This window comes from Eptesicus fuscus, chromosome 17 (genome assembly GCF_027574615.1).
Source record: "Eptesicus fuscus isolate TK198812 chromosome 17, DD_ASM_mEF_20220401, whole genome shotgun sequence".
NCBI lineage: Eukaryota > Metazoa > Chordata > Mammalia > Chiroptera > Vespertilionidae > Eptesicus > Eptesicus fuscus.
Genome location: NC_072489.1, coordinates 17,996,441 through 18,020,521, shown reverse-complemented (window position 1 = coordinate 18,020,521; position 24,081 = coordinate 17,996,441). Strand labels below are relative to the sequence as shown.

General features: G+C 56.9%; 2 protein-coding genes across 4 annotated transcripts in view; one reads left to right on the top strand and one right to left on the bottom strand.

Annotated features, from left to right (window-relative positions):
- Window positions 1-24,081, top strand: part of CDH23 (cadherin related 23) — a 363,598-nt gene that overhangs the window by 302,585 nt on the left and 36,932 nt on the right. The gene's annotated exons all lie outside the window — the stretch shown is intronic.
- On the bottom strand, window positions 305-23,700 carry VSIR (V-set immunoregulatory receptor). The gene is made up of 7 exons (XM_008145409.3): window positions 23,467-23,700; window positions 13,193-13,627; window positions 12,385-12,441; window positions 6,680-6,787; window positions 2,952-2,979; window positions 1,482-1,675; window positions 305-1,308 (listed from the first exon to the last, which is right to left on the bottom strand). Exons 1-7 carry the CDS (start codon window positions 23,546-23,548, stop codon window positions 1,271-1,273), a joined length of 942 nt encoding a protein of 313 aa, XP_008143631.2. The 5' UTR covers window positions 23,549-23,700; the 3' UTR covers window positions 305-1,270.

Genomic DNA, 24,081 nt, shown 5'->3' with positions numbered 1-24,081 from the left:
CACACTCCTCTCCATGCTTTACAGCCCTTTCATCAAAAGTCCACAAAGGACTTCCCTTGCATATGTGTATAGAAACAAACTCGAGTCAAGCCCTGCAACAGGAGGTGGGAACACGGATACTGAGCAGAGTGGACACAAACCTTCTATGGACACGTCCTGCTCCTCCCACCCGACGGGGTCCCTCTGCAGTGAACTCTGGGCAGATCGGATGGAACAGAAGAACAAGACGTGGGGGCTCCCTAGGCCTCGGGCACCTCAGATAGAGTAGGGATTTAAACCCAGCTCTTACAGTCTGTCCACACGGTTTGCACCTGTTGCCCATGAGCTCTTTAATAGTATGCCCTCTGCACTCTCAAAAGTGTCACAGTTTGGACAATACAGTCTGTGGTCACCCTTTCTATTGGCCAAACTGAGCAGTGGAGGAGGGCGATGGGAAGACAGGGCAAATGGAGGCCTCCCCACTCACCTTCCCAGCAGGCCCTGGGCTCTCCCTCACCCCCACCTGGGGTGAGTGTGCAACCTCGGGCCCGGCCTCCATTGCCCAAGATGCCAGTTGGCTCACAATGGCCTCCGTGCCCCAATGTGTACTTCCTGTTTTGGGGCCTCTGGCCAGTGAACTCTGGAGACCAGAGTGCAGGCAGTGGGAGCCCCAGATTTCTTTAAGTTGTTGACAGCTCCTAGGAGAGGTTACTGGTAGGAGGCTGTTGGGGAGGCTCCCAGGGCCCTGAGGACAGGCAGGCCTAGCTCTGAGCCCCATGGTACAGAGAGTGAGTCTGACAAATGAGCAGCCTCAGACGAGATGGGGGAGCCGGTCCAACACAGTGGGGAGGAATCCCTCCACATCTAGTCGGTGTCTCATGCCAGGGAGGGCGGCACTGCGGGGTCTGCTCAGTGCCCATCTGGTCCCAGCTGTCCTGTCGAGTCCCAAGGCTCATGTCCCTGAGCGGCTGCCACAGAGCTGGAACTCTGGGGCTTGGAGGATGTAGGTCATTTGGTGTCTGTAGCTGGTGAATTTCAGGTCTCTGCGGTGGGATCCCAGCACCCCGCCATTCTTGAGATAGGAGCTGAGTGATCCACCACCTTCTCACTTCTGCCATGTAGCATCCAGAGGGGTTAAGGATCTGGCCATCGGGGGTATCTCAAAGCGTCTGCGCTCAGAGCAGGAAGGAGGAAACCAGGGCCCAGGCCAAGGGAACACTCAGAGGGCCAGTCAGGCCCAAATGCACTGGCCCCAGGCCCAGCCACAGCTGCTCACTGGCCCCTAGCTGGTCTAGATGGCCTCAGAGTTTGGCGAGTCAGGAACAGGGTCTGCAAAAGAAAGGAGAAGCAGAGTATATGGGGGGCTCCTCTGTCCTTCACCCCTAATGCCCCACAGGAGACTGAGGACTCCAGGGAGGATGGAGAGTAAGGCGACACTCTGCAGGTTAGGGGAGGTCATGACCTCGCAGGCCGTAATGCTGCCCGTGTTGGGACGCACTCACCGAGGGATGGGAAGAAGACGTCCCCGGGGCCTGGTGGAGACAGAGGCGTGCTGGGCTCAGAGAGCAGGTGGCGCCCAGACTCAGACGGCTGCCGCTGGGCCATGTAAGTCAGTGGAGGCCTGGGCTTGGCCTCCGACATCCCCTGGAAGGACGGAGAGGCCTCAAAGCCTGGGTTTTCAATTCCTTGAGCGTTGCTGCCAGAGAATCAGAACCGAAGGTCATCTGTGCTGCCTTGGGATTTGCGCCTCTGCCCTCCCCATCTGCCCTCTTTCTCTGCTCCCTTCCCATCACCGGCCTTCCCACTCCAGGCCCCAGCAGCCTCTCCCAGCAGGAAGGGAGATCCAGGCCAGAGAGAAAAGGCCATGGGCTGCACTCTCCCACCTGCCCTGAGCGGAGGACCCCAGCTCGGCCCTGGGGTTTGACCATCTGCCCTCGGCCCTGCCAGGACGCCCAGGGTCAGAAGCACTTCCAGGACATCAGCCTCAGGAATCTGGGGCCAAGCTTCTCTTTGGTCGTAGAGTCGGTGGCATTAGGATTGAGTGTCCCCACAGCTGGTCTTGAGCTGAAGGGAGGGGTTCCTCTTTTCTTACCCTCTTTCTTCTTCGGAACGGGGCCACCTCTAAAGACTCCTCCAACCTGAGACTAGCAGGATCACTAGCAGGACTTCCTTCGACCAGTCTTGAAAATCATCCCTTTCAAACACCCAAAGGAGCAGGTACCGGGCCAGTTCCTGAGTGTGGCTCATTCCTGAGCACGCCCTCCATGCCAGTCTACAATGCCAGCTTCTGCCCATGGCGCACCGGCACACACTCCCCTATCCACTCCGCCCCGGCCTCCTGCCCCACTCTGAGCCCAGACAGCCTGTGCCCTCCGGGACAGGGGCCTGCCAGCTCTCTCTTTGGAGTGCCCTGCGGGGAGGGGCCCCAGCTCCAGGTGTGCTGGCCTCTTTGCATGTTTCAGCTCAGCTGCTTCCTCCTCCTCCCCCACCCCAGCCCACTGACCACTGAGACCTGAAGGTGAGAGCACGGTTTATCCTCACAGCGTAGGAGCTCAGCCTGCTGGGTGAGGGGTGGCAGGGAGGACAGCCAACCCGCACAGCTGTGTAGGCCTCGGTGGCAGGTGGCAGATGCTCTTCTAACCAGCTGTGCTAGGCAGCTAAACAGGGCCCCTACTACCCAGAAACACCTCCTTCCTGACAGCTGGCCCAGGGCACAGGGAGGACCAGGGGGGCCATGTCTGTGCTCTGACCCCTGTCCTGGCATCAGGGACCAGGAAAGAGAAGGGAAAGGATCCTGTTGAAGGGGGGAGAGTCCATCTTGGCTGGAAGTTGCCCCACCCCTTCTGCATTAACTTTCCCCACCATTTGGATGTAGACGCTGCCCCACAGGGCCCCAAGCCCTGTGAGTCAGGCTGTGAGTCAGGGTAGAGGCAGCTGTGGTCAGTTTTCGGGAAGGTCTCCACCAGCCTTACCTGTCCATCCGCACCAGTTCCTGGGCACCTAGGGACAGACGGAGAAGCTGGTCACAAAGGGGAGGCTGCCCCAGACAGCATCCCTGCCCCGGCCGGCAGATGCCGCTGGCGGAGCGGAGCAGGCCCGGGCAGGGCCAGGTCCCACACCTGCTCGCTCAGGAGGCCCACAGCTGCTCTCTGCGTGCTGGCCAGTGAGCGGCACGTGTGGCCAGTGACAGATGAAACGCGGCTGCCTTTCACAGCGTGTAGGACAACACTTGTCACCAGGAGGCCAAGGCACCGGTGCTTTCTCCTGGGCATGACTTGGGCTGTGTTAGACCTTCAGGACTTAAGTGTCAACCAAGGCCTGGCTCCTGGATTTGGTGTTTCCCATTTGGACACTTGCCACGGACTGGTCTCGATCCATGATTTACTGGGTGGGAGTGTTGCAAGGTCAATTCCTGTTTAGAGGGTTCCTGGGCCTCTCTGTCCCATCCTGCACGTTGCATAATAAGATGTTGCAGAGGTGACATCTCCTAGAGCAGCGGTCGCCAACTGGTGGTCCGTGGACCACTGGTGGTCCGTGAGGTCCAAAAGGTCGGCGACCGCTGTCCCCGAGGAATCTTAGGGGCCCTGAGACCCCATCACTTCTCAGCCATTCCATCACTTTCTGCTCCTCATCCAAGCTGCTGCCACCCTGCCCCGCCCCCCAAACTAGACAACAACCTAATGCAGTGGCCCCAACTTCCCTCTTTCTTGCAGCTCCGCACGTACTCCCACGATCCTTCTCGTTTTTAAGGGCTTTACTGCCGATAACTATGGGGAAACCGGTGGTGGGGGCAGGGGCACGACAACAGAATGCACAGGGAAGTTGCACAAAAGTTCCTGAAATCTCTGCGGTGTTGGAATCGTGGCTACTGTTTCCCGGGGACTCCTGTGCGTCAGGCCTCCTGTGAGTTAGGCCTCCTGTGAGTTCTCCATGGTCCTCAGCTCATCCTGTGCTCCACCCTCTGGGGGAAGGATTGGCAGCCCCACCTCAGACCTGGGGAAACCAGCCTCCCTCTCACACTGGCTCGGCTTCCACACCCATTAGCCTTTGCAGCAAACGGCCCTCCTGCGCTCCCAGCCCTTCCTCTTCCTTTTTCCTGAGTGGGGCTCATACCTGAGCACACGCTCTGCGCCAGGCCCGGGCCACTCAGCCTTTGCCCTGCGGCCCGACTCCTGCATTTCCCCGTGACTTCTGTTCCCTTAATGCCAGCAACTGCTTCTCTAGAGCAGGCGTCCTGAAACTACGGCCCGCGGGCCACATGCGGGTGTTTTTGCCGTTTTGTTTTTTTTACTCCAAAATAAGATATGTGCAGTGTGCATAGGAATTTGTTCATAGTTTTTTTTTTTTAACTATAGTCCGGCCCTCCAACCGTCTGAGGGACAGTGAACTGGCCCCCTGTTTAAAAAGTTTGAGGACCCCTGCTCTAGAGTCTAGATCAAGAAAAATGACCCAGCCCTAGCTGGTTTTGCTCAGTGGATAGAGTGTCAGCCTGCGGACCAAAGGGTCCTGGGTTCAATTGCAGTCAAGGGCACGTACCTCAGTTGCAGGCTCCTCCTCGGCCCAGGCCCTGTCTGGGCTTGTACAGGAGGCAACCAATCGATGTGTTTCTCGCACAGTGATGCTTCTCTCTGTCTTTCCCTCTCTCTTCACTCTCTCTAAAAACCAATGGAAAAAAATATCCTCAGGAGAGAATTAAAAAATAAAAATGACCCAAGTCTCTGCTCCCTCTCCAGTTTGCACCCGCTTTCTCAGCATCGCCCGCCCCCTCTGGCCTCTCTCGTGTCTGTCTCTGAAGACTTCATTTCTTCTTTTTGGACGGGGTGGAGGGACTGGCTTCGAATATACTTTTATTAGAAGATAAATTATTGACACCTTTCTGTTATGGCATATATTAAATCGAGGGGTAAGATGCTATGAAATGGCTAATAACACAGACATGGGGTTCGTTTGGCGTTTCAGAGGGCGTGCTCAACATTGGCGATAGCGCAGCGCCGTTGGCCTGGTGTACCTCTTATTCCCTCGTTCCGTCCAGTTCTCCAGCATCCAGTTCATCTGTCCCCTCCTGGTCCCTTCAGCTGGGAAGCCCTCGGGTGTCCCGGAGCGTGGAGGAGAAGATACTGGGGGCTGATCCCCGTTTCCCCACATCCTCAGGACACCACTCCAGGGCTCTGGCCTGGGGATGTCCCCTCTCTGACTTCCCTCCCTCCAGCCTGGGCCATGGGCAGGAGTCTTAGCCCACCCCCGGGGGACCCTGCGAGGAAGGCGCTGAGGAAACAAAAGCAGGAACAACAGCGCCTCCCGCCCCACATCCTCTGCCCGGAGTCTGCTTCCCAGTTCCTGTTCCCCAGGGGAGGCAGCGCCAGAGGCTGGAGTCGGGGGGCCAGAAATCACCTCTTGATCTGGAGCTGAGCCTAGCAGAGCATGTGTCTCTCCTGGTCCCTCACCCACCTTCGTAGAAATGCTACCCAGATGAGCGGGAGCTGCTGGCAGCGCTGCAGCAATTTCTCTTCCTGGTTGAGCCCCTGGCTTCCTCTTTCTGCTCCAACCACTTTACCGCCCCCACCCCCCACCCCCAACCTCAGGGCATTTTGTAGGCAGATTGTGGTAGGTTTTGTGAGCTAAGAGAGAGGGAGGCACAGCCCCTGAGTGACCCGCAGTGGAGTTCCATGCCAGGCCCCCAGGAGAGAGGGGTGTGAGCTGTTCCAGTCCAACCAAAGGAAATCATGTGTGAGCCCCAGCCGCCTGGTGACAGCCGTTCCCCTCAGCTACCTTCTGCAGCCAAGCGGAGGGGGAGAGTTAGGGGAGGTGATGCAAGGGGCAGGGGCAGAGGAATCCCCTCTCCTGCTCGTGGAGGACTCAGACTGACCAAGGGTGAGGTCGTGACAAGGGCAAAGGGCACTATCACCTGCAGAGGAGTGTGCCAAGGGGTCGGCGGCCCTGACTTGAAGTCTGGCTCCGCACTCTCTCGCTATGCAGTTCCTTAAGTGCGTTACTAGCCTCTCTGTGCCTCGGTTGGCTCAGCTGTAAAATGGGGACAATGGAAAGACCAAACTCTGAGAATCATCCTGAGGAATAAGTGAGAGAAGGTATATAACAAGCTTGGCAGGGTGCCCGGCCCAGCAACCCTGCCAGGTAGGGGCTGTGAGCGTTTGTATTATAAGGTGAGATTTTACTCCCTGGAAAAAGCGTGAGTTGAAAGCTCTGAGTTTGAGTCCCAGCTCTGCTGCTTGCTAAGTTAAGTAACACTGGGTTAATGACTTAACCCTGCCGATTTTAGGTTTCTCAGGCATAAAAGGAAAGAGTTGAACTAAGTTATCTCCAAGATCTCACCTCGTTATGATAATCATTTTTGTACCCAAGATTGCTAATAACAAAACAAGCCCACCTATACATTAAAGCAGGCCCCCAAAGGATCTCTGAGTGGCAGCATTTTTGTAAGCCAATTTTTATATGATTACTCACTCACCAACAGATATTTACTGAGTGCTTGGGGCTGCTGGGCACTCAGGCCCTGGGAATGGCACCTCTGAGGCCCCTCCTCTCCACCGTTGAGTCAGCTCCTCGCTGGGCTGCAGTAGCTCCAGTCTCTGGACAGAGGACTTGTGCCCGCCTCTTGCCTTTGCTAATCCCAGGGCTGAGCTGGCAGCTGGGGCAGGTCACGCACACCCCACACCCATCCCAGGAGCGCAGGGATACTCACGGCGGTTGGAGACCACCTGCCTTTGCTTGTAGACCAGGAGCAGGATGAGGGGAAGGCAGAGGATGCCCACGATGCAGGCGCCCGTAGCCAGGGCGGCAGCCGTGATGTCTGAAAGGGCAGAGAGGCAGCCAAGGTGAGGCCCGTTCCTCCTGACGGGAAGCTGAAGCCCAGGGAGGAAAGGCCAGGCAGCAGAGGGGCCCACCCGCACCCAGGATCTCAGAGCCAGCCCCTCCGTGACCTGCGGAGGCGTGGAAGTTCTAGGAACCCCCCGAGAGCCGCATGCCTTCTCCCCAGAGGACACAGAAATTAAGCCAGGTGCTTACAGCTGAGGAAGCGCCAGGAAGAGAGAGAAGGGGGTTCAGCCAGATTGGGGTGGCTCAACTGCCCTGGGCCACAGGGGAGCGTAGGCCTTCCACAGACCCCGTGCCACAGAGTTCAAGGTCAGATGGAGCCCAAGTGATGAAAAGCTTTTGGAAATAGTTTTAATGGTTGCACAACCTGTGAGCACAAGTAATGTCACTGAATCATACACTTAAAAGCGGTTAAAATGGCCAGTTTTATGTTTTGCCACAATAAAAAAATAAATGAATAAAGAGCCACACTCATCTCCCAAGAGACCCCTTAGCTCCAGGGAGAAGCCTATGGAGCGAGAACTAGAGAAACATGAATCTTTGTTGACTTTTTTTCTTTAATATTTATTTTTTATGGATTTGAGAGAAAGGGGAAGGGAGGGGAGAGAGAAACATCGATCGGTTGCCCCCCCACACATGTGCCCTGACCGGGGATCAAACCCTCAACCTGGGTATGTGCCCTGACCAGGAATTGAACCTGCCACCTTTGGGTGTACGGGAGGACACTCCAATCAACTGAGCCACCCAGCCAGGGCTTTTTCTGACATTTTTAAATTTTAAGCTTTCTAATTTACAAAAACGTTTAAGTTAAAAATATAATAATTTAAAGTTTCTTCCTCCATGGAAGTCACCAGCGTCTGCCGTTTTCTTGTGTATGGTTTAGATATGTTCTCTGCGCACGCAGCATAGATACGATATGCTTTTCATGTGACAGCTGCTTGTCTGCCTGGCATAGCTTGGACATCTGTATGGGCACAGAGATCGACTTCGTTCTGCCTCGGGCTTTATCACGTGTATTTGAAACAGCCCCCTGTGGTGGACGCGTAGGTTGCTTCCATTTTTCAACCAATAATGTAGCAGTGAGTCCTCGGTGTGCACCTTTGCTCACTAGGGCAAACGCATGTACATCAATTCCTAGCAGCGCAAGTGCTGAGCCAAAGAGGACGCGGTTTCTTTTCGTCTATTGCTAACTGCCCTCCGAAAGGGCTGCGCTGCTTCGCAATCCCACCAATAGCGTGAGCGGTTTGCTTTATTTCTGTCTGTCTGCTGACTCCAGGCGTTTAGCTGGGAACAGACGCGCCCTCAGAACCACAACCAGCTGTAAACGCGTTTCCTTCCCGATTTTAGCCCTTCCCAAAATATAGGCAGGATAGCCTGTCGCCGTGGCCCCGGGGAGCTCTGGGAAGGTGTGTGGGCTGCGGCCTCCTCGCTGTCTTTGCACGGTTTCTTTGCAATGAGGCTGTTTTTGTCTCATTGTATTGCTACACACCCCGATGGTGTAAACAAGCTTTCAGGGCTTGGCGCACACCGCAGAAGAGAACAAACTGTTTTCAGGCACTTCAGACTACCCACTGGGGCAGGGGCAGGGGCCATGCTAATTACAAAGCCAGCTGGACTTCACATTAAAGCAGGCTCCCCCCGCCCCTCACACAGATCTTAGCGAGGCTGCATTTCCAAGTGGAATATTGAAAGTGAAAACATTCTCTAACTCAGATGTAAGAATATTTCTAAACCCCTCCACAGGGGTTTATCACGTGTATTTGAAACAGACACCATCAGAGAGGCAGGCTGCAAAGTGCTCTTCGCTAGTCATCAAAGCAGGCCTCCTCCGATTGGTACTAAGTAACTTTTGATGAGGGTAGTCCGGGTCTCATTAATTCTGCTCCCTATTGGCCCAACCTCCCTGCCTGCCTCCTGTCCCCAGGCAAAGGTATCCCATCTGCAGCCCTGCTAGGGGATCAGGGCTTGGTTTGCTTACAACCTGGTCTGAGAGTTAAGGCCCAGAATGGATGGGTTGCGGGGGGGCGGGGGGCGGGGAGAGGGCGGGCGGGGCATGAGTTTAGAGACAGCTTTCTGGACCCAACTGGCCTCTGAATCCATGGACTCCCCTGCTGAGTGGAGCTTAGCCTCCCTACAGCTCCCCACAAGCATAGCCAGTACTTGGGGGAGGGGGATCCTGCTTAGCAGCCATCTAGAGTCAGGCTCATCCTGGGAAGGTGATCAGGCATTGGCAGAGGCAGCTGGCAGGCCAGCACCCAGGACTGTGCCAGCCCCTTACAGAGCAGGATGGGATGGGAGGGGCCCCTGGGTATACACAGAGGAGGAGGAAATTGGGGTGGGCTGCCTGGTTCCCAGGGAGGGGGCTGGATGGAAGCAAACCAAAACATCCTACTATGTTGAAGGGTAGGGAGGTTGCTTCTAGGGGAAGGGAGATGGGCTGCCCAGCCCCCCTCCCTGGGGTTGGTGAGAAACCACAACTCCCTAGCAATCGGGGGCTGCTGGGGGCACCAACTTCCTCAGTCTCCTTTCTTGTTTCCTCCCTGACCTCAGGCTGACTTGGGCTTTCAGATGGTTTCATAGACTAGCTCCCCTCCTACTTCCCAAGGATAACAGGAGGCTGGGGCCCCGGTCAGAGGAGGAAAACCCAAGGCCTTCTTGGCTGGAAGCGCTATTGGCTGACCAGGTACCAAAGCTGGCTGTGGGCACCTGTCCTGGGGCAGGGGCTGGGATCTTCCCAAAGGGAAGTGGGGCCCACTGAGCACCTGGGTCACCAGGCAGATGTTTCTGAGCCGTGAGAAAACAGGATGTGTTTTCTCACTGTCCGCTGCCATCTACTTGCCATCCTGCCTTGGCACAGGGCAATGGGTGGGTTGACTCCGGAAGCCAGGCCTAGGATTCTGCATTACAAGTATTCATAGCCAGTACTTACCCTGTGCCAGGAGGCATGGTTCTTAGCACTTTACATACAGAACTTCATTTTAGCCCCGTAACAGCCTGGAAAGTGAGTGCAATGGCAATCGTGTCTGTTTGACAGATGAGAAAACGAAGGCACAGAGAGGTTACGCAGCTTGGCTGATGTCAGGGTCTGAGCTCTTGAGCACTTCCCCGGACTGCCTTGCACGGGAATGAACTCCACGTGTTAAGTTACGAGTTTGCATAAAATGTGGACTTCTTCTCACTTCGCTTGAAAATTTAGTGGCTCTGCCAACCCTGGGCCCCGCTCCTGTTGTGCCACAGTTGGAACTGCACTTACAGGTTGGCAGCTCGGTGCTAGCCACAGCCCCCACCCTCCCTGCTGTATTATTCACCAGCTCCCTGGCCCCTCAGGCATTTGAGTTTTTGAACCCTGAACTAGTTCCTTCGATAACCTTGATTTGTTCTCCTTTTAGTAGGAAAGAGGCACTTGCTCCCATTTCTCAGTGGACACAGGGTCCCCAGAGAATGGACATGCCCCCCGACACCCCACCCAAAAGTACAGCTGGGTTTTTTCTTATCTGGGACAGCACCTGCCATAGTGCCGAGGCTCCGCCACAGCTGTAATCTCCAGACCTCCAGAACCAAGAGTCTGGCAGGGGATTGGAAGGGGATTCGGGGGCTGGGGAAGCCATGCTCAGCCGCTGGGAGACGCATACATGCCCCGCGGCCCTCCGGGAGCCAATTACCTGTGGGCAGTGGCTCCGAAACAGGGGCCAGGGTGCGGCTGCACACGCCCGTGAATTAGAGAGGAAGGCAGTGTTAAAGCTTAGAGCAGGGTGCCCAGCAAAGGAAGCCTGACCCACTTTTGGCAGTCAAGTTCAAGGGTCGGCCTCACCCTCTGGCTCTTGTCGGCTCTTATCAGCTGGTCTCCTAACATCTCCCAACTGACTTCTGATCCCCTAAATCTAGCAGCTGCTTCTCTAGCAAGAAAAATGAGCCCCGTTTCAGCTCCCTCTCCATGTGGCGCCTGCTTTCTCTAGCATTGTCCCCTCTGACATCTCTTGCCTCTGCCCCCACAACTAATTTTAGAAAACCGGTGTTGACAGAGGGGAGGGCAGCCGGGCACGCGGGCAGGGTTTGCGCACGGGGAAGGGGGCGCTCTGGCATCTCGTCTTGGCTCTGGGCCTGAGAGACTGTGAGCGTGTCCCTTCGCTGCGCCGAGCCTGTTTCCCCATCGGTGAACGGGGAAAGGGGCGGGAGTGACTGTCGCTGAGGGAGTTCTGCAGGAGCTCCTGGAGGAAGAAGTGGGACTGGGAGGTTGCTCAGAGCGCAAGGAGCAATGGGGAAGTGAGCGCCCATGTACCTGGCCAGGTGCAGCGTACCCCGTCCTGTGCACAGGCACATGTGTCTGCACAGTCGTGAGCCTGCTGCGTGGGAAGGAAGGAGCCACCCAGAGGCCCCTCTCCCGCCTCACCAGGGAGTCGCTGGTGGATGAAGTGAGGATGATCGTGTCTTGGTGCCGAGTGACATGTGCGCGCTGAGGTATTCAAGGGCGAGGGGCTTGAACCAGAGTTTCTTAACTCCATATGGGTCTGGCTCAGACCGAAATGTGTGCTCTAATTTTGTTTCTGGCTTGTCTTTTGTTGTTGTTGTTGTTGTTAAAAAAAAAAAGAGTAGTTTAAGTAGAAAGCCATGCAGCCTTTGCGTTGGGGCTTGACTAAGGCTGTCGCTGAGCTGCTCCCAGGGCCTGGGCAGGGGCTGGTGCACACGGGATGCCCCATGAATACTGCTGGGTAGAAGGCTGTGGAAGCCAAGACCCTCTCCTCTCAGAAGAGCGGGGTGCTCCAAAGATGTCGCCCCTCTGCCTGCTGTCTCCAAGCTGCCGGGCATTCTGGCCTGGTCTCTGAGTGCCCAGGTGCCCCTTAGAGCAGTGTCCCCTCACTCCATAGGGCCAACAGCGGGCGGCTGTTCCCCGCTGCACTGCGCATGCCCCTCAGCTGGGGAGAAGGCGAAGTGAGCACAATCCCAGCTGTGCTACCCCGGTTGGCTGTGTGGACTTGGGCAAGTCAAGTGGCCTCTCTGGGCCTCCGTTCCCATGTGTGTAAAGTGAAGATGGTGCTGCCTCAGGGTTCTTATGAGAATCCACTGAGAGACCCGTACCTGGAAGGGTTTGGCACAGGCCTGGCACACAGTAGGGGTTCCGGGAAAGGTAGTTTCGACCCTTCTTGAGCCTCTCCCTCCTCCCTCCCTCACGCAGAGAACAAGGAAATGTTGAGATGGGCTGGTGACATGTGGCAGAGGCCTGGTGGGCAGGAGGGGGACCCACTCAAAAAACAAGCTCAGCAGCACCTGTCGTGGGCGCACTTGGCCAAAGCTCCTTGCCAGGGTACAGGGCCCTCCCCCCCCCCCCCCCCGCCCCCCAGGGCAGCAGGAGCAGGGCCTCTGGGATCCTGCTCTCAGGTTTTGGGCCTTGGAAGGGGAGGGGCTTCTAAGGATGGCTCGGGTGAAGGAGGAAGCAAAAGGGAGGGCAGCAGCAGAGAAGGAAGAATGGGGGTTCCATGGGCTTGGGGTGGTGAGGTCAGAGTTGAGAACAGAGCCTGGGTGCAGGAGGACAGAGGAGAAGGGAGAGCCCAGGAGGGGCAAGAGGGTGGTCCTTACTTTCACTCTCCCTGGGGGAGGAGGGGTATGCGACGCACTTGGGTGGTGCTTCATCGCCTGTCGGAGCAAAGAAGGGGTGTTAGGTGGGTGTCAGGCCCAGGGGGCCAGGGAGGCTTGTCCAGGGCAGCGTGCCCCCCTTTCCTGTCACAGCTACTCATGCTGCTGTCCACTTAGTATCGGCCCAGGTGGAACCTGAGTGCGCGCACATACACGCACACACACGTGGACGCACGACTGCACGCACACACATACAGGCATATTCTCACGGCACAGCCAGCATGTCCTGCCCATTCGCATGCCACCCCAGCAGCATGTGGACACCTGCCCATGCCCACACCTCTGTCCAGTCCACTGCCCCCTGCACTCTCACCTGGAGAGACACTCACATACACATGTTCCCCAATAGTCATTCGACCACTCACCAACTCACAGCCCAGGTCACATGTCACGGTCATGGTACTGACATGAGCAGTCACATTCCCAGCCCAGGTTCATACCCACTCTTCCATTAAAGAGCCCCACTGTCACAAACAGCCACGTGTTCCCTCCCTCCATCACACACAGCCGACCAGAGGTACTTGCAGCTCCACACGCGTGGCCACCTCATCTCCCACAGCCCCGGAGTGCCACGGCCACCCTTGTAGAATCATACACCCTTCAGCACAGTATCCCACACAGTCACCCCATCGAATACACAGCACCACACCCCTACAGTCACACTGTCCTCTCTGCTCACCCTTCCATGTGGGCACACATACCATCCCCCCAGGGCACCACCCCTAAGTGGTCCCGTGGAGGAAGCCCTCACCTCTCTGCACTTGCAGCTCCATGGCACCATGGACCCTCTGCTCCGAGTGGTGGTGCTTGATCTCCACCACGAGGCAGCAGTAGAGGCCGCTGTCCAGTGGGGTCACGTGGAGCATGGTGAGGGAGAAGTTGCCGTGGTGGTCGGAGATCGATTCCAGCCCATGTTGCCAGGCCAGGTCCTGGCTGGTGTTGGCGGCATGGTGGGCACTGTGGTACAGGTGAAGATCCTGGAACGTGAGGTTGCGGATGGGCCGGCGGTCGGAACAGGCCTGTACCTCGCCCCGTGAGCTGCGATACCATGTCTTGTAGAAGGTCAAGTCGTGCGCTTTGGTCACGGGGCCCACGCCCAAGATTCTGCAGGTGAGGGTGATGTTCTGCCCCTCGGGACACACGTACAAGGAATACGGTGTGGCGACCTTGAGGGCTGTCACCAGACCTGTCAGAGAGAGGAGAACCGGTCACCTGCCTGCGCGCACTCTCGGTGGGGAAGGACCTTGGCCTGGGCTCCGAAGATGTGGGTTCCCTAGCCGAAGGCCCGGGCAAGTCAGCTGACCTCCCTGAGCCTTCCTTATTCATGAACCCAGACACTGTGGGAGGAGCCATGGGTACCTCCCCAGCTTGGGATCCCCTTGCCCCAGGGATGCTGACTGAGGTGTAGGAAAGACTCCAAGCAGGTAGGAGACTGAGCCCAGCCAGCGTGTCTGTCCCTGGGGCGGAGCATGCGCCATGCTCCAGCCTTCTCCCCACCCACCACCACCACCATCACTGCAGGCACTGTGGCTCTGCCCTGGGCCGGTCCTTGGCACTTCAGGCCTCCATGCCCAGCACTGTCGGGCGGGAGGCAGGATAGGAAGCAGAAAGGCCGTTTGGGAACAGCAGCCCTTTGTCCTGGACCTGTCTTCTGGGGGCCGTCAATACCTGACCCTTCAGCTCCTGAGCTAACGTGCCTCCTCGCCTCCTCGCTCCTGCGTGTGAAGACTTGTGCCAGGTGCTACATCTCATCTGCATGCTGAGCACATGCCTCCCCTGGGAGGCTTACAGCTGAGGTGGGCAGGCAAAGCCTGCATTTGCAGCCAAGTAACCCCATTGGCTAAACGGCAAACTGGTACCAACCTCGGGGCACTTGCAGGAGAGAAGACATAGCCTTCCTGGGATGGTCAGGAGACTTCTTAAGGAGGGAGGGTCTTTGAGGTTGATGGACAGTTAGGGTTTCAGCAAGTAGAGAGGCTGCTCTGGGCCAGGTGGTAGGGACACAGGAAAACCCAGGGTGTCTCAGGGACAGAGACCAGGAGTGCGTGAAGGGCCATCTCATCCATGTACCTGCCTGCTACCCGGTCTTCTGAGAAATCTGTTCTAGTTCATTTTGTTCTCAATAAGCCAGGGATGTAACCCCTGGTCCTCTTTACCTGACTCCAGCCCTTCAGCATTTGTTGAAAGCACTGGCCCTGGAAAACAGAATGCCAGGGCTGGGTCCTGGCCCCTCGGTGTAGCTGTGTGAGCCTCAGTTTCCTCGTGTGTGCATTGAGAAAAACAGTACCTACAACACGCGGTTGTGGAGAGGGGAAAGCTGAGAACACAAGATATGAGCTCCCATGTCCTCTGCAGACACACACACGGAGGGCAGCTCTGATTATTAGACGTCGGTGATGCTTCCATTTTAATCGGCATCTCGGGCAGTAGTAGGTCGAGCGGGCAAGGCGGAGAGTTTGGAAATGTGTTCAGAACCCAAATGGGTATGTCCTTGCCATTGCCATTGCCCGGACCCAAGGAAACACCACGTCCTTCGGACGCCCTCCCCTGCCTTAGAGCCTGGGACCCGCCTGCTGATCTGAAAGCCTTGCCCCCTCAGGAGGGAAGCAGCCGGGTGTGCCTTCGGAATCAGACCAGCCTGCCTTGGAGCCAGTGACTGCGCGTTCCTTAAACTCTGAGCCTTGGACCCCTCGCTGTAAAACAGAAAGGAACACACCTGCCTGCTGGAGCTGAGGCGGGGATGACAAGTAATTTACGTGAAGGGCCCGCGGGTGCCTTGCTGGGAGTTGGTGCTTGACGCATGGGAGCTAGAGGGGTCGCTCATTCCCTCCGGCCATTGAAGGAAGAGTTCCTAGGGGTGACGAATAGTTCTGCACAAGAGAGTGGGTAAGCCAGCTTCCAAGTCTCTTCCTCTAAGGTGTGACTGACTGGTACCAGCTTGTGATCCAGCCTTGGAACCCTGCACAGTGACAGCAGGGTGTGGGGAGGCAGCAAAGCCGGGGCCCCGGGGAGTGTGTGTGCCTGGGTAGAGCGTCAGGCCCCAGGAGGTAAGGAAGACAGAACACGCTAGACCTCCCACGAGTGAGAGGGAGCCAGGTCTGGGAGACCCCGATTTAAAGAAAGTCGCTGCTCTGAGGGGAGCAGAAATTTCAGAACTTCTTTGGCAAAATGCTGGTCTCCTTTTCAGGCAGAAATATGGGAGCCCAGAAAGGGGAGGTGGTTTGCCTGAAGCGCCAGGGGATGTGAACTCAGAACCTGGAGCAGGGGCTTCAGGGAAAGCAGGACCTGCTTAGGCTGGAAGAGGAAGGAATAGGCTGTATGGTGTGCCGTGCTGAGTGCCTGATGGGCATGTCTAGCAAACCTGTAACATGGATGTTGGGGTTTTTTTCTTCCTGTTTCACTGATCAGGAAACTGAGGCACAGAGATAGTAGATGACTCACTGAAGATCACACAGCCAATAAGTGCAAGAGCCAGAATTAAATTCAGGCTATCAGACACTATACTGAGGGGGCATAGCAGGGGGTGGGGATTCAGAAACTGGCAGCCCATAGGCCTCATCTAGCCTTCAGATATATTTTACTTGACCCTCAAAGTATTTAAGTATTTTGCATTTGTTTGAAACCGCCAACAATTTAAAGACCAGGAATTTGATATGAAAATTCTGACCCTTCGTGACTTTGAAAATCAGAGAATTAACACAAAAACCAGTTTTCCTATTATCGGCTAGAGCTGAGCAGCAGCCTCCCATTTAGACGGTCCATTGGTATGCCAGTTGCCACAGTCCTCCCTACTCCCTAATGTCTGTGCCTGGCCTGCTTCACTCTCTCACCGTATTTGCCTGGCCCCATGGACATTTGAGTTTGTGACCCATGAGCATGGCTCCTTGGTCTGGCCAGTGAGGGACTCTACTGCTCAAGCCCATCACCCTACAGATGGGACCCTCAGTCTCTGGGAGGAGGTGACCCGCCCAAGACCCCAGCAGAAGTCCGGCAGAGCAGGAACTCACCAAGCCTCCTCCACTGCCAACCCATTGCTCTGACCTCCTCAGTAGACCTGATGGAAGAGGAACCCCAGATACCCAGATACCCACTGCCAGCCCCAGAGCTACCCCAAGGCAGGGAGCTGAATCCAGATCCAGCAGCATTTGCAGGGGTGCTCACACCTGGGGGCTCTCGGGAGCGCTGCTCAGGAGATGTTGTCGGCACCTCTGAAGGGGTGGCAGGGGACAGGCAGAGTAGAGGTGGAAGCAAGAAGAGGAGCACAAAGCTGAGCCGGGTGGGGACTGCTAAGGGGACGGGGCGTGGATGGGGTGGGGCTGAAAGGTAGACAAGGTGGGGTGGGGAGGGATGGGGTGGGGAGGGTAGGAGCAAGAAGCAGGACCTCCAATGGGGGCATCAGGCCCAGGGCCTGGGGTCCAAGCAGTGAATGGCCACAGAGTTGCCTACATCAGTGCCTTTTCAGCCCTAGAGGCACTTTCCTTGAAAACCCACGGGGGGTGGGGGTTGGTGGAGGGCACAGCGAGAACTGGGGTTCAGAGACAGTGGGAGGAGGGGCATTGCTCAATCCCAAACCCTCACACACCCCAGAGAACTTCCCTTTTTAGAAAAAAGGAGAAGCTAGGATTCAGGTTTGGGGGGCAGCGGAGAGTGGTCAGTTTCAACAAAGAGCCCGAAAGGAGCGGGCTCAGGGTCCACAGGGCTTTTCCCTGAGGAGAGAGAAAACATCCCATTGGCTGTGTCTGAGACTCAAGTCAGATCAACGTCCAGGGCAGCCCGTGCTTGGGAGGACACGCAAGAGCACAGAGTTGGGGACGATAGTGCACATCCCATGCCATCCTGAGCTGCGCATGCGCACGTGTGTTATGTGGGGCGGGGGGGGGGGGGGCGTGTAATATGTATATGTATATATAGCCCAGCTGGAATTATAATTATTTTGCAGGAGGATATTACGTATTGTCATAAGCAGATCCTTATGGACACAGGGGTCATTGTCAGAGTGGGGGGAGAGTGGGTGGGGAGGAAGGCCCTGGCTCCAGGGTGGCGGAGATCATGTAGGACAGGAAAATGGCCCGGGCCTCAGCCTGTCCCCAGGCGGGAGCCATCCAGCCATTGTGCTGCCCTGGGGCCCAGGCCCCTTCCCGGCACTGGGTGAGAAGGCAAAAGCACCTGGAGGAAGAATGCTGTGAATCTGAAAGATTCCAGGCCTCAGGACTGAAACCTTCGTCTGGGCAATCAGATCCCCGGTCCCTGTCCCCACTGAGCCGTGTCCCTACCGCGTGCCCTTGGTCAGACCCCATTCCTCTCTGGACCTCTCTTTCTTCACTCATCCTGAGGAGATGCCACGTTCCCAGGCCCCCTCCAGCTCAGAAACCCTGCAGCAGGAGGGAAGGGCTGTCTCTCTTCCGGGCAGAGGCACAGGCCCACGGTGTTCACCTTTGATCACCTGTGTTGGGATTTGCTGAGCACTTTATACTCATCTCCTTTAATTCTCATAACACCCCCTGATGCAGGTACTGTTATCCCCATTTCAAAAATGAGAAATGGACTCAGAGGAGTCAAGCAACTTGCCCAAGGCCACACAGCCTCATGTGGCTGAGCTGAGGCCCACACCTTGAACACACCAGACTGCAGACAAGAAGGGCCCAAACCTCCAGTGGACAGGGCTGGCATCTGGCCCCCCAGCTGCTTAGAATGAACTGACCTCAGATTGACTCTGTTTTCCACAGAGCCAGCCTTGCTCAGCCTCAGGCCAAAACTGAGAACATCCTTCTTGCATTCCGCAAATGTTTACCGAGGTCCTAGCATGAGCCAGGCCAAGGCGGAGAGGCCATTGGGAGTACAGGGCTCCATACGGGATATCTGCTCAGACTTTTGTCCTCCTTCTGCCGCTTCCTAGCTGTGGGACCCTCAGCCTCTGCTAGAAGGTTCTGTTCCCGTGCAGGGGAAAGGACCTCTTGTCTGGCTCCATCTCTTCACCTCTTTCCACCCAGTAGGGCCTTGTGAAACCCTGTGGGTGTGCACGGGATGGGGGGATGTGGGTGTGGACAAGGCTTGTGTATTTTCCCTGATGAGGCATAGGTTGCTAAGGCAACACCCCAGCTTTTGGAGGTGGGTCCCTATCTTGACTGGTTGCGCTGGGGGCCCCACCCAAAGGGCTGAACTCTGTCCAGCTGCTAGGGCTTCTGAGTAAACAGTTACTGATCGCCTGCTCTTGTGGGCCCTGTACGAGATGCAGACGGCGGGGCCTCACCCTCAGAGGGGGCCCAAGACAAACAAGGACCTGGTCTCCAGCTCCCTGCCAGGCCGTCCCCCAGGACAGTCCATGGAGGGTGTAGTGAAAGGCTTTATCTTCTTTCTCAAGATGCAGAGCACAGAGGGAAACAGAGGCAAGGGCGAATCAGGACTGAGTCTGCCAGTGCTAAACTCCAGGATGTGCCCCTGGGAGAGGGGCTGAGGCCTGAAGCCAGCGGGTCCGGCCCTGGGGCTCCGTGGCCAGCGTGGACAAAGGGCATCTCAGATGTGTTTATTGATACCTGCCCCCGCAGGAAGTGTCCATTCACATCGGACAAGCAGTCCGGGAAGGGGAAGCCAGGCTCTATTGGAGGAAGCGGCACTTCCAGCACCTTGGGAAAGCATCCATGCATCCGGGGCTGGAGGCTGGAGCCAGCACGCCTCCCCGGGGAGGGCCTGAGACCCTGCCGTGGATACCCCTCTGGGCGACTCCTTCCCAGCGGCCCCAGGCCCTCCCTGAGGGTGACTGTGTGCAGCCCAGGCTACCAGCTCCAGCCAGCTGCCCTCCAGGCTTCCTAAGGTTCAGGTTCAAGTCTTTTTGTGCCCTACCCTTGGTGCCGGCGGCTCAGTGGGGTAGTGGCAGCTGGTGCTTACTCTGTGCCAGGCATCATTCTAGTCTCTTTTACATGGATTTGCTTATTTAATCCTCCTCCATTTTACAGATGAGGAAACTCAGCACAGAGAGGTTAAGTAACTTGCACAGAATCTCACGAAGAGTAAACGGTGGTGCCAGGATTTGAACCCAGGTAGTCTGGCTCCGGCGATCTGGTGCCATGGACGACCCTCTAGAGCAGGGGTGGGAAGGCCTGGCCCCATTAGGGGTGAGTTAGTTAAATGTTTGACCAAACACAGCAGGCTAGTGTTTAAGCTGATAATTTTGTGTGGCCCACGATGGATGTTATAAGTATCCCTGTGGCCCTCGGCAGAGAAGAGGTTCCCACCCCTGCTCTGGAGTGTACAAGTGGCGGGGCTGACTGGAGACCTCCTTCCTTGCTGCAGGTGGACAGGGGCCTGAGCCGTGAGGACCTAGCTGGGGACTGCAAGCTTCCTCTCCCTCTCCCCCTGTGGTTATTGGGGTGGCTAGTTGACCCTAGCAGAGGAGAGGACCCGGCTGGAGCACTAATTTCTTTGGGGAAGGAACGGGGGCTGGGAGAACTGGGGGCTGGAAGAAGCCGAGAGAGGCCCTCTGACTCTGCGCCGGCCTCTTTCCCCTCCTCCCGGAGCGCTGCGCTGTCCTCGGCCACCAGCCCCTCACAGGCGTGAGCTGGCTTCTGTGCCAATGGAGGGGAGCTGAGGATCGCAGCACAGGTAGCGTTAATTGTACCGCATTAAGTGCATTGAATCACACAAGGCTATTTCCTTTTCGGTTCTCTTTTGGTCCCAATTACATCAAAGGGAAAGTCCCAGCTCGATGCCACTGTCTTCACAACACCTGACGTTTGCTCAGCTCCTTCGGTTTTGGTTTTGTTTGGGGGCTGTTTTTGTTTGTGTGTTGTTGTTTTTTGCAAAGGACAGCAGGTTTGGGGCTTGGAGCCTTCCTCAGGCTATAGTTTCTAACTAGAATTTAATACCCTTATTTGGTCTTCCTATTATATACTTTTATGATGTTGTTCTATTTATGGCACGTGATACTGGCTTCCCATTTATGGCAGTAAGATAAAGTTTTCTTTTAATCTCTATTTACTAGAGTAAAAAGAATGAGGAGTTTTCCAGAAAAAATAAGTGTAATGACGCTAGGCGGACTCTGCAGAAATCCCAAAGGTGATGAGCTAATGACTGAAGCTCAGGAAACACTGTCACAGAGTTACCCTTCGGGAGGGAGTAGGCAGCAGGCAGCCTCGCTGAGACCACATCACCTGGCCACCCGTGGCTCGCATCCCGGGGGAATGTGTGTCCATGGCCCCACAGTGAGCAGCAGAGGCAGGGCTTGACCCCGTGTCAGAAGGTTAAAGGAGCTGGGCTTCCTTCCTCAGTAAGAACTGAATTACCGATGGGCATGATGGTGGCCACTGTCCTTCTCTCTGGGGATGGTCGGCCAAAGCAAACAGGATGAATGTAAAGATCAGTTGCAAGAAAGACCCCACTGAGTCAAGCAAACCCTGAGCCCAGTTAGCCTGGAAGCTGCAAAGGCCCCGTCTCTGGGGAACTTTCAGAGGAGAAGCCACAGGCACCTCCATGGAAGTACCTGTGGGTGCAAAGACGGGGTGAATAGGTGGCCTAAAACCTGGGGCCTCCAGCGCAGTGTGTGGGGCTCAGTCAGAGCTGGCTGAAGGGCCCACTGCCGGGTGGGCCCCATGTGTGCACGCATGTAGGGGGGGGGCCCTTGCAGCTTCCCAGGAGTGCACCTCCCCCTTGACCTCTCCCAGGGAACTTCTGCCCTGATGGGGGAGAAACAGGAGCAGCCAGCCCAGTTCAGAGCGGGGCTCCCCAGTATTGTGGGATGCCCCTGGCATTGGGTAGGTGTTCTCTCATGCCCATGGGCTGGCTGAAGGCTGTTTCTCGCCTCCCCGTGGCCTCTGGGCAGAGGGTCGTAGATTTCCTAAGAGCTGACCATTGCTGCATCAGAGGCTTGCGCCATGGGATTACCCAACAAGGCCCTGCAGCTCTGTTTACCTTGAAGGGGAAGGTGGGGTCTCCCCTCCCTGGCCCCAGGGCACTCCCATGTGGTAGTCCCAGAGTTTGGGACCCCTAGGTCAGCCTATGAGGACATGGCAAGGACAGGACTTCCATAGGTCCTAGGAATGCCTCCAGGGGAAGGAGAGGCTCAGCCACCTGGGGTCTGCTTAGTCCTGCTTCCTAGGTGCCTCCCTCCAGCCGTGTCACCCTGAGCCGGACCCAGGAAAGGGGCATCTTCAACTTTTCCTGGGCTCCCGAGCACCGTACTTACCACCACCCGTCTCCTGGGTGGTGGCCAACTGCAGAGCTAGAGAGCAGGCTTTACCAGCCACCTCCATCTGACCTTCCACACATAAAGGCTCTGACTTGAACAGTCCTGCCCAGGGCAACCTCTCCCCTTAGCTGGCTGGTGAGCAGGTCTTTCCAACTCACAGACCCTCCTGACCACACCTGCAACCAGGCCTCCCCTCTGCCATCTCCCTGGCACAGGCACCAGGCAGTAGCATGACGATTCAATAGTATGCCCGTATTGCAGTTAAGAATGCTGAGTATCAGCAGTTCAAAACTAAGACTCCTTTCCGTGGAAAGCTGCTTCGCGCCCTAACTATCGCCCTGCTGGCCCAGGAAGAGGCGGAGTACCACGCTGTCAGAGCAGCAAGACCTCTGGGGTGAAGGCTCCTGGCGACGTGCACAATACAGAGCCGGGGGCTCTGGGCCTCCTGCTCCTGGCTGCTCCGCAGGCTGGGTCCCTACACCCTTGATCTCTAGAACTCAGTTTCCCAAATTAGGGCTGCTGAACAGAGAACAGCCCAGCCGGGGGAGGGCCAGGGAGAGGTAAGAAAACAGAAAGGCCGCTCAGGGTCACTTGGAGAGGACAGGGCAGGGCAGTTGGAGCACGGAGCTCCTTCCTGCTTGCCGTCATCCCCAGCCCCTCCTGGAAGCCTTGACATGAGCCAGGGCTTTGTGCCATGGCTTTGCCTGCCCCCAGGGTGGAGTTCCCTGTCTGTGGGCTCCCTCCTCCTAGTCAGAGCCCCTGGCCAGCGTCAAAGCACTGAGATATCATCCCGCGTGCAGGCACTGTTTGTTTTCCAAGTTCTCTCTGCCTCTTACTCTATCCTCCCCCTTCTCTTCTTCTGACCCACCCACTGGGCCTCTGTGCCAAGCTCCCTGCCTCCTCGGCCTCCCTCTGCCTCCTTGCATGACTCACACTTTCCCTGGGCCCTCTCCATAAAGTTTAGTCCCACAACTCTGCCTGTCCGCCCCTCTGCCCTGGAGATCCAGCCTCTTCCGTTCTGGGCAGCCAAGAACTGGAGGCCAGGCTGGGGGTACCAGGGCCTCTGCCCTCCCCCAGGAGCTCCTGTGTCCTGACCAGGACATCACCTGGAGCTGGGACAGTGTGAAAGAGGAAAGTGGCACCTCCTTGTGTTTGAGCTGAGGAGACCGAGGCCAGAGAGATGCCATAAGTTATCTAAGGACCCAGAAGGCATCATGGCCGAGCTGGGAACGTGCCCCACATGCATCCCTGAGCTCAGCTTCTCTGGCTGCCAGTAATCAGCTGACCACTCAGCTCTCAGCCATCAGGCCCTTAGGATAAGGACGAGATGGGCGCCCACATCGGGGAGTGGACCAGGGACCACACTGACCAGTGCCCAGCAAGGCTGAGCCAGGAGTGTCGCCAGGGGACAGGGCATAGGCTGAGAGTACCACACCCCCTGCACCCTGTGAGATCCTGGAACCCTGAGGCGGGGCGGCAGGGAGATGCCACAGGTGTCAAAAAGCCAGTGGCACCCCTAGAACTCAGGAGCTGTTCTCACAGCGCCCGTCTCCTGTTCTGCAGAAGCTCCTCTCACCCTGGGCAGGGAAGTTGGATCAGCAGCTGCTTGAGCGGCCGTCAGAGCATAGAGATGTGCCCACCACCCAGTCAGGGCACTGGGCAGAGACACCGCTGCCCCCACCAAGCAGTCCCAGTAGCCTCCCTGCCTGGGGGGAGAGGGAGGGAGGGTATCTAGCAGGCTGAAGGGGGCTCCCAGGGTACCCCATCTGGCCTGCAACCCACTCACCCCACCCGCTGATTTCTCCCCGTGCTCTGCCCCAGTGCCCAGGCTCTGTGAACCTTACCTCGGGACGCAGCCAGGAAGAGAGCGAGGAGCACAGGACCCCAGCACCGGCCGCAGGCCTCCGGGACTGGGGGGAAGCCCATGTCACCGTCGGTAGGGCCGGGTGGAGCGCCTGGGACGGCTGGGCTGGGCTGGGCTGGGCTGGGCTGAGCGGCGCCTGGGGCGAGCTCTTGGTTTGCAGGCGCAGACACTCTCCCAGCAAGTGAGTGAAGTGAGTGCCTGGAGTAGCAAGTGAAAGCAGCCAGCGCCAGAGAGCCGCCGGTTCCGCCCCTCTCGCCCCACGCAGCGCCCCCAGGGGGCCATGGGAGGCACTGCTTCTAAGTGCCCTGCAGGAGGGCTTTGCACTGACTCGCACCATAGGGGAGCCAGCCAGTGCCCCAGCAAGTCATCTCCACCCGGTCAGTTTTAAGCCTTTTGTACTCTCCCCCATTCCTCTTTGGAGAAGGTTGTATTGTTGCACCGCCTGAGAAGTGTATCTGTGTGTAACTTAGCATGATACTTAAGCATGTTGCCTGGGGGCAGGGGCTTGTACCCTACCTCCTACAACCCAGCCCGAGGCCTGGTTTGCAGTAGGCACTCCCAGTTGAGGAATGAATGGGGGAAAAAACCTAACTTT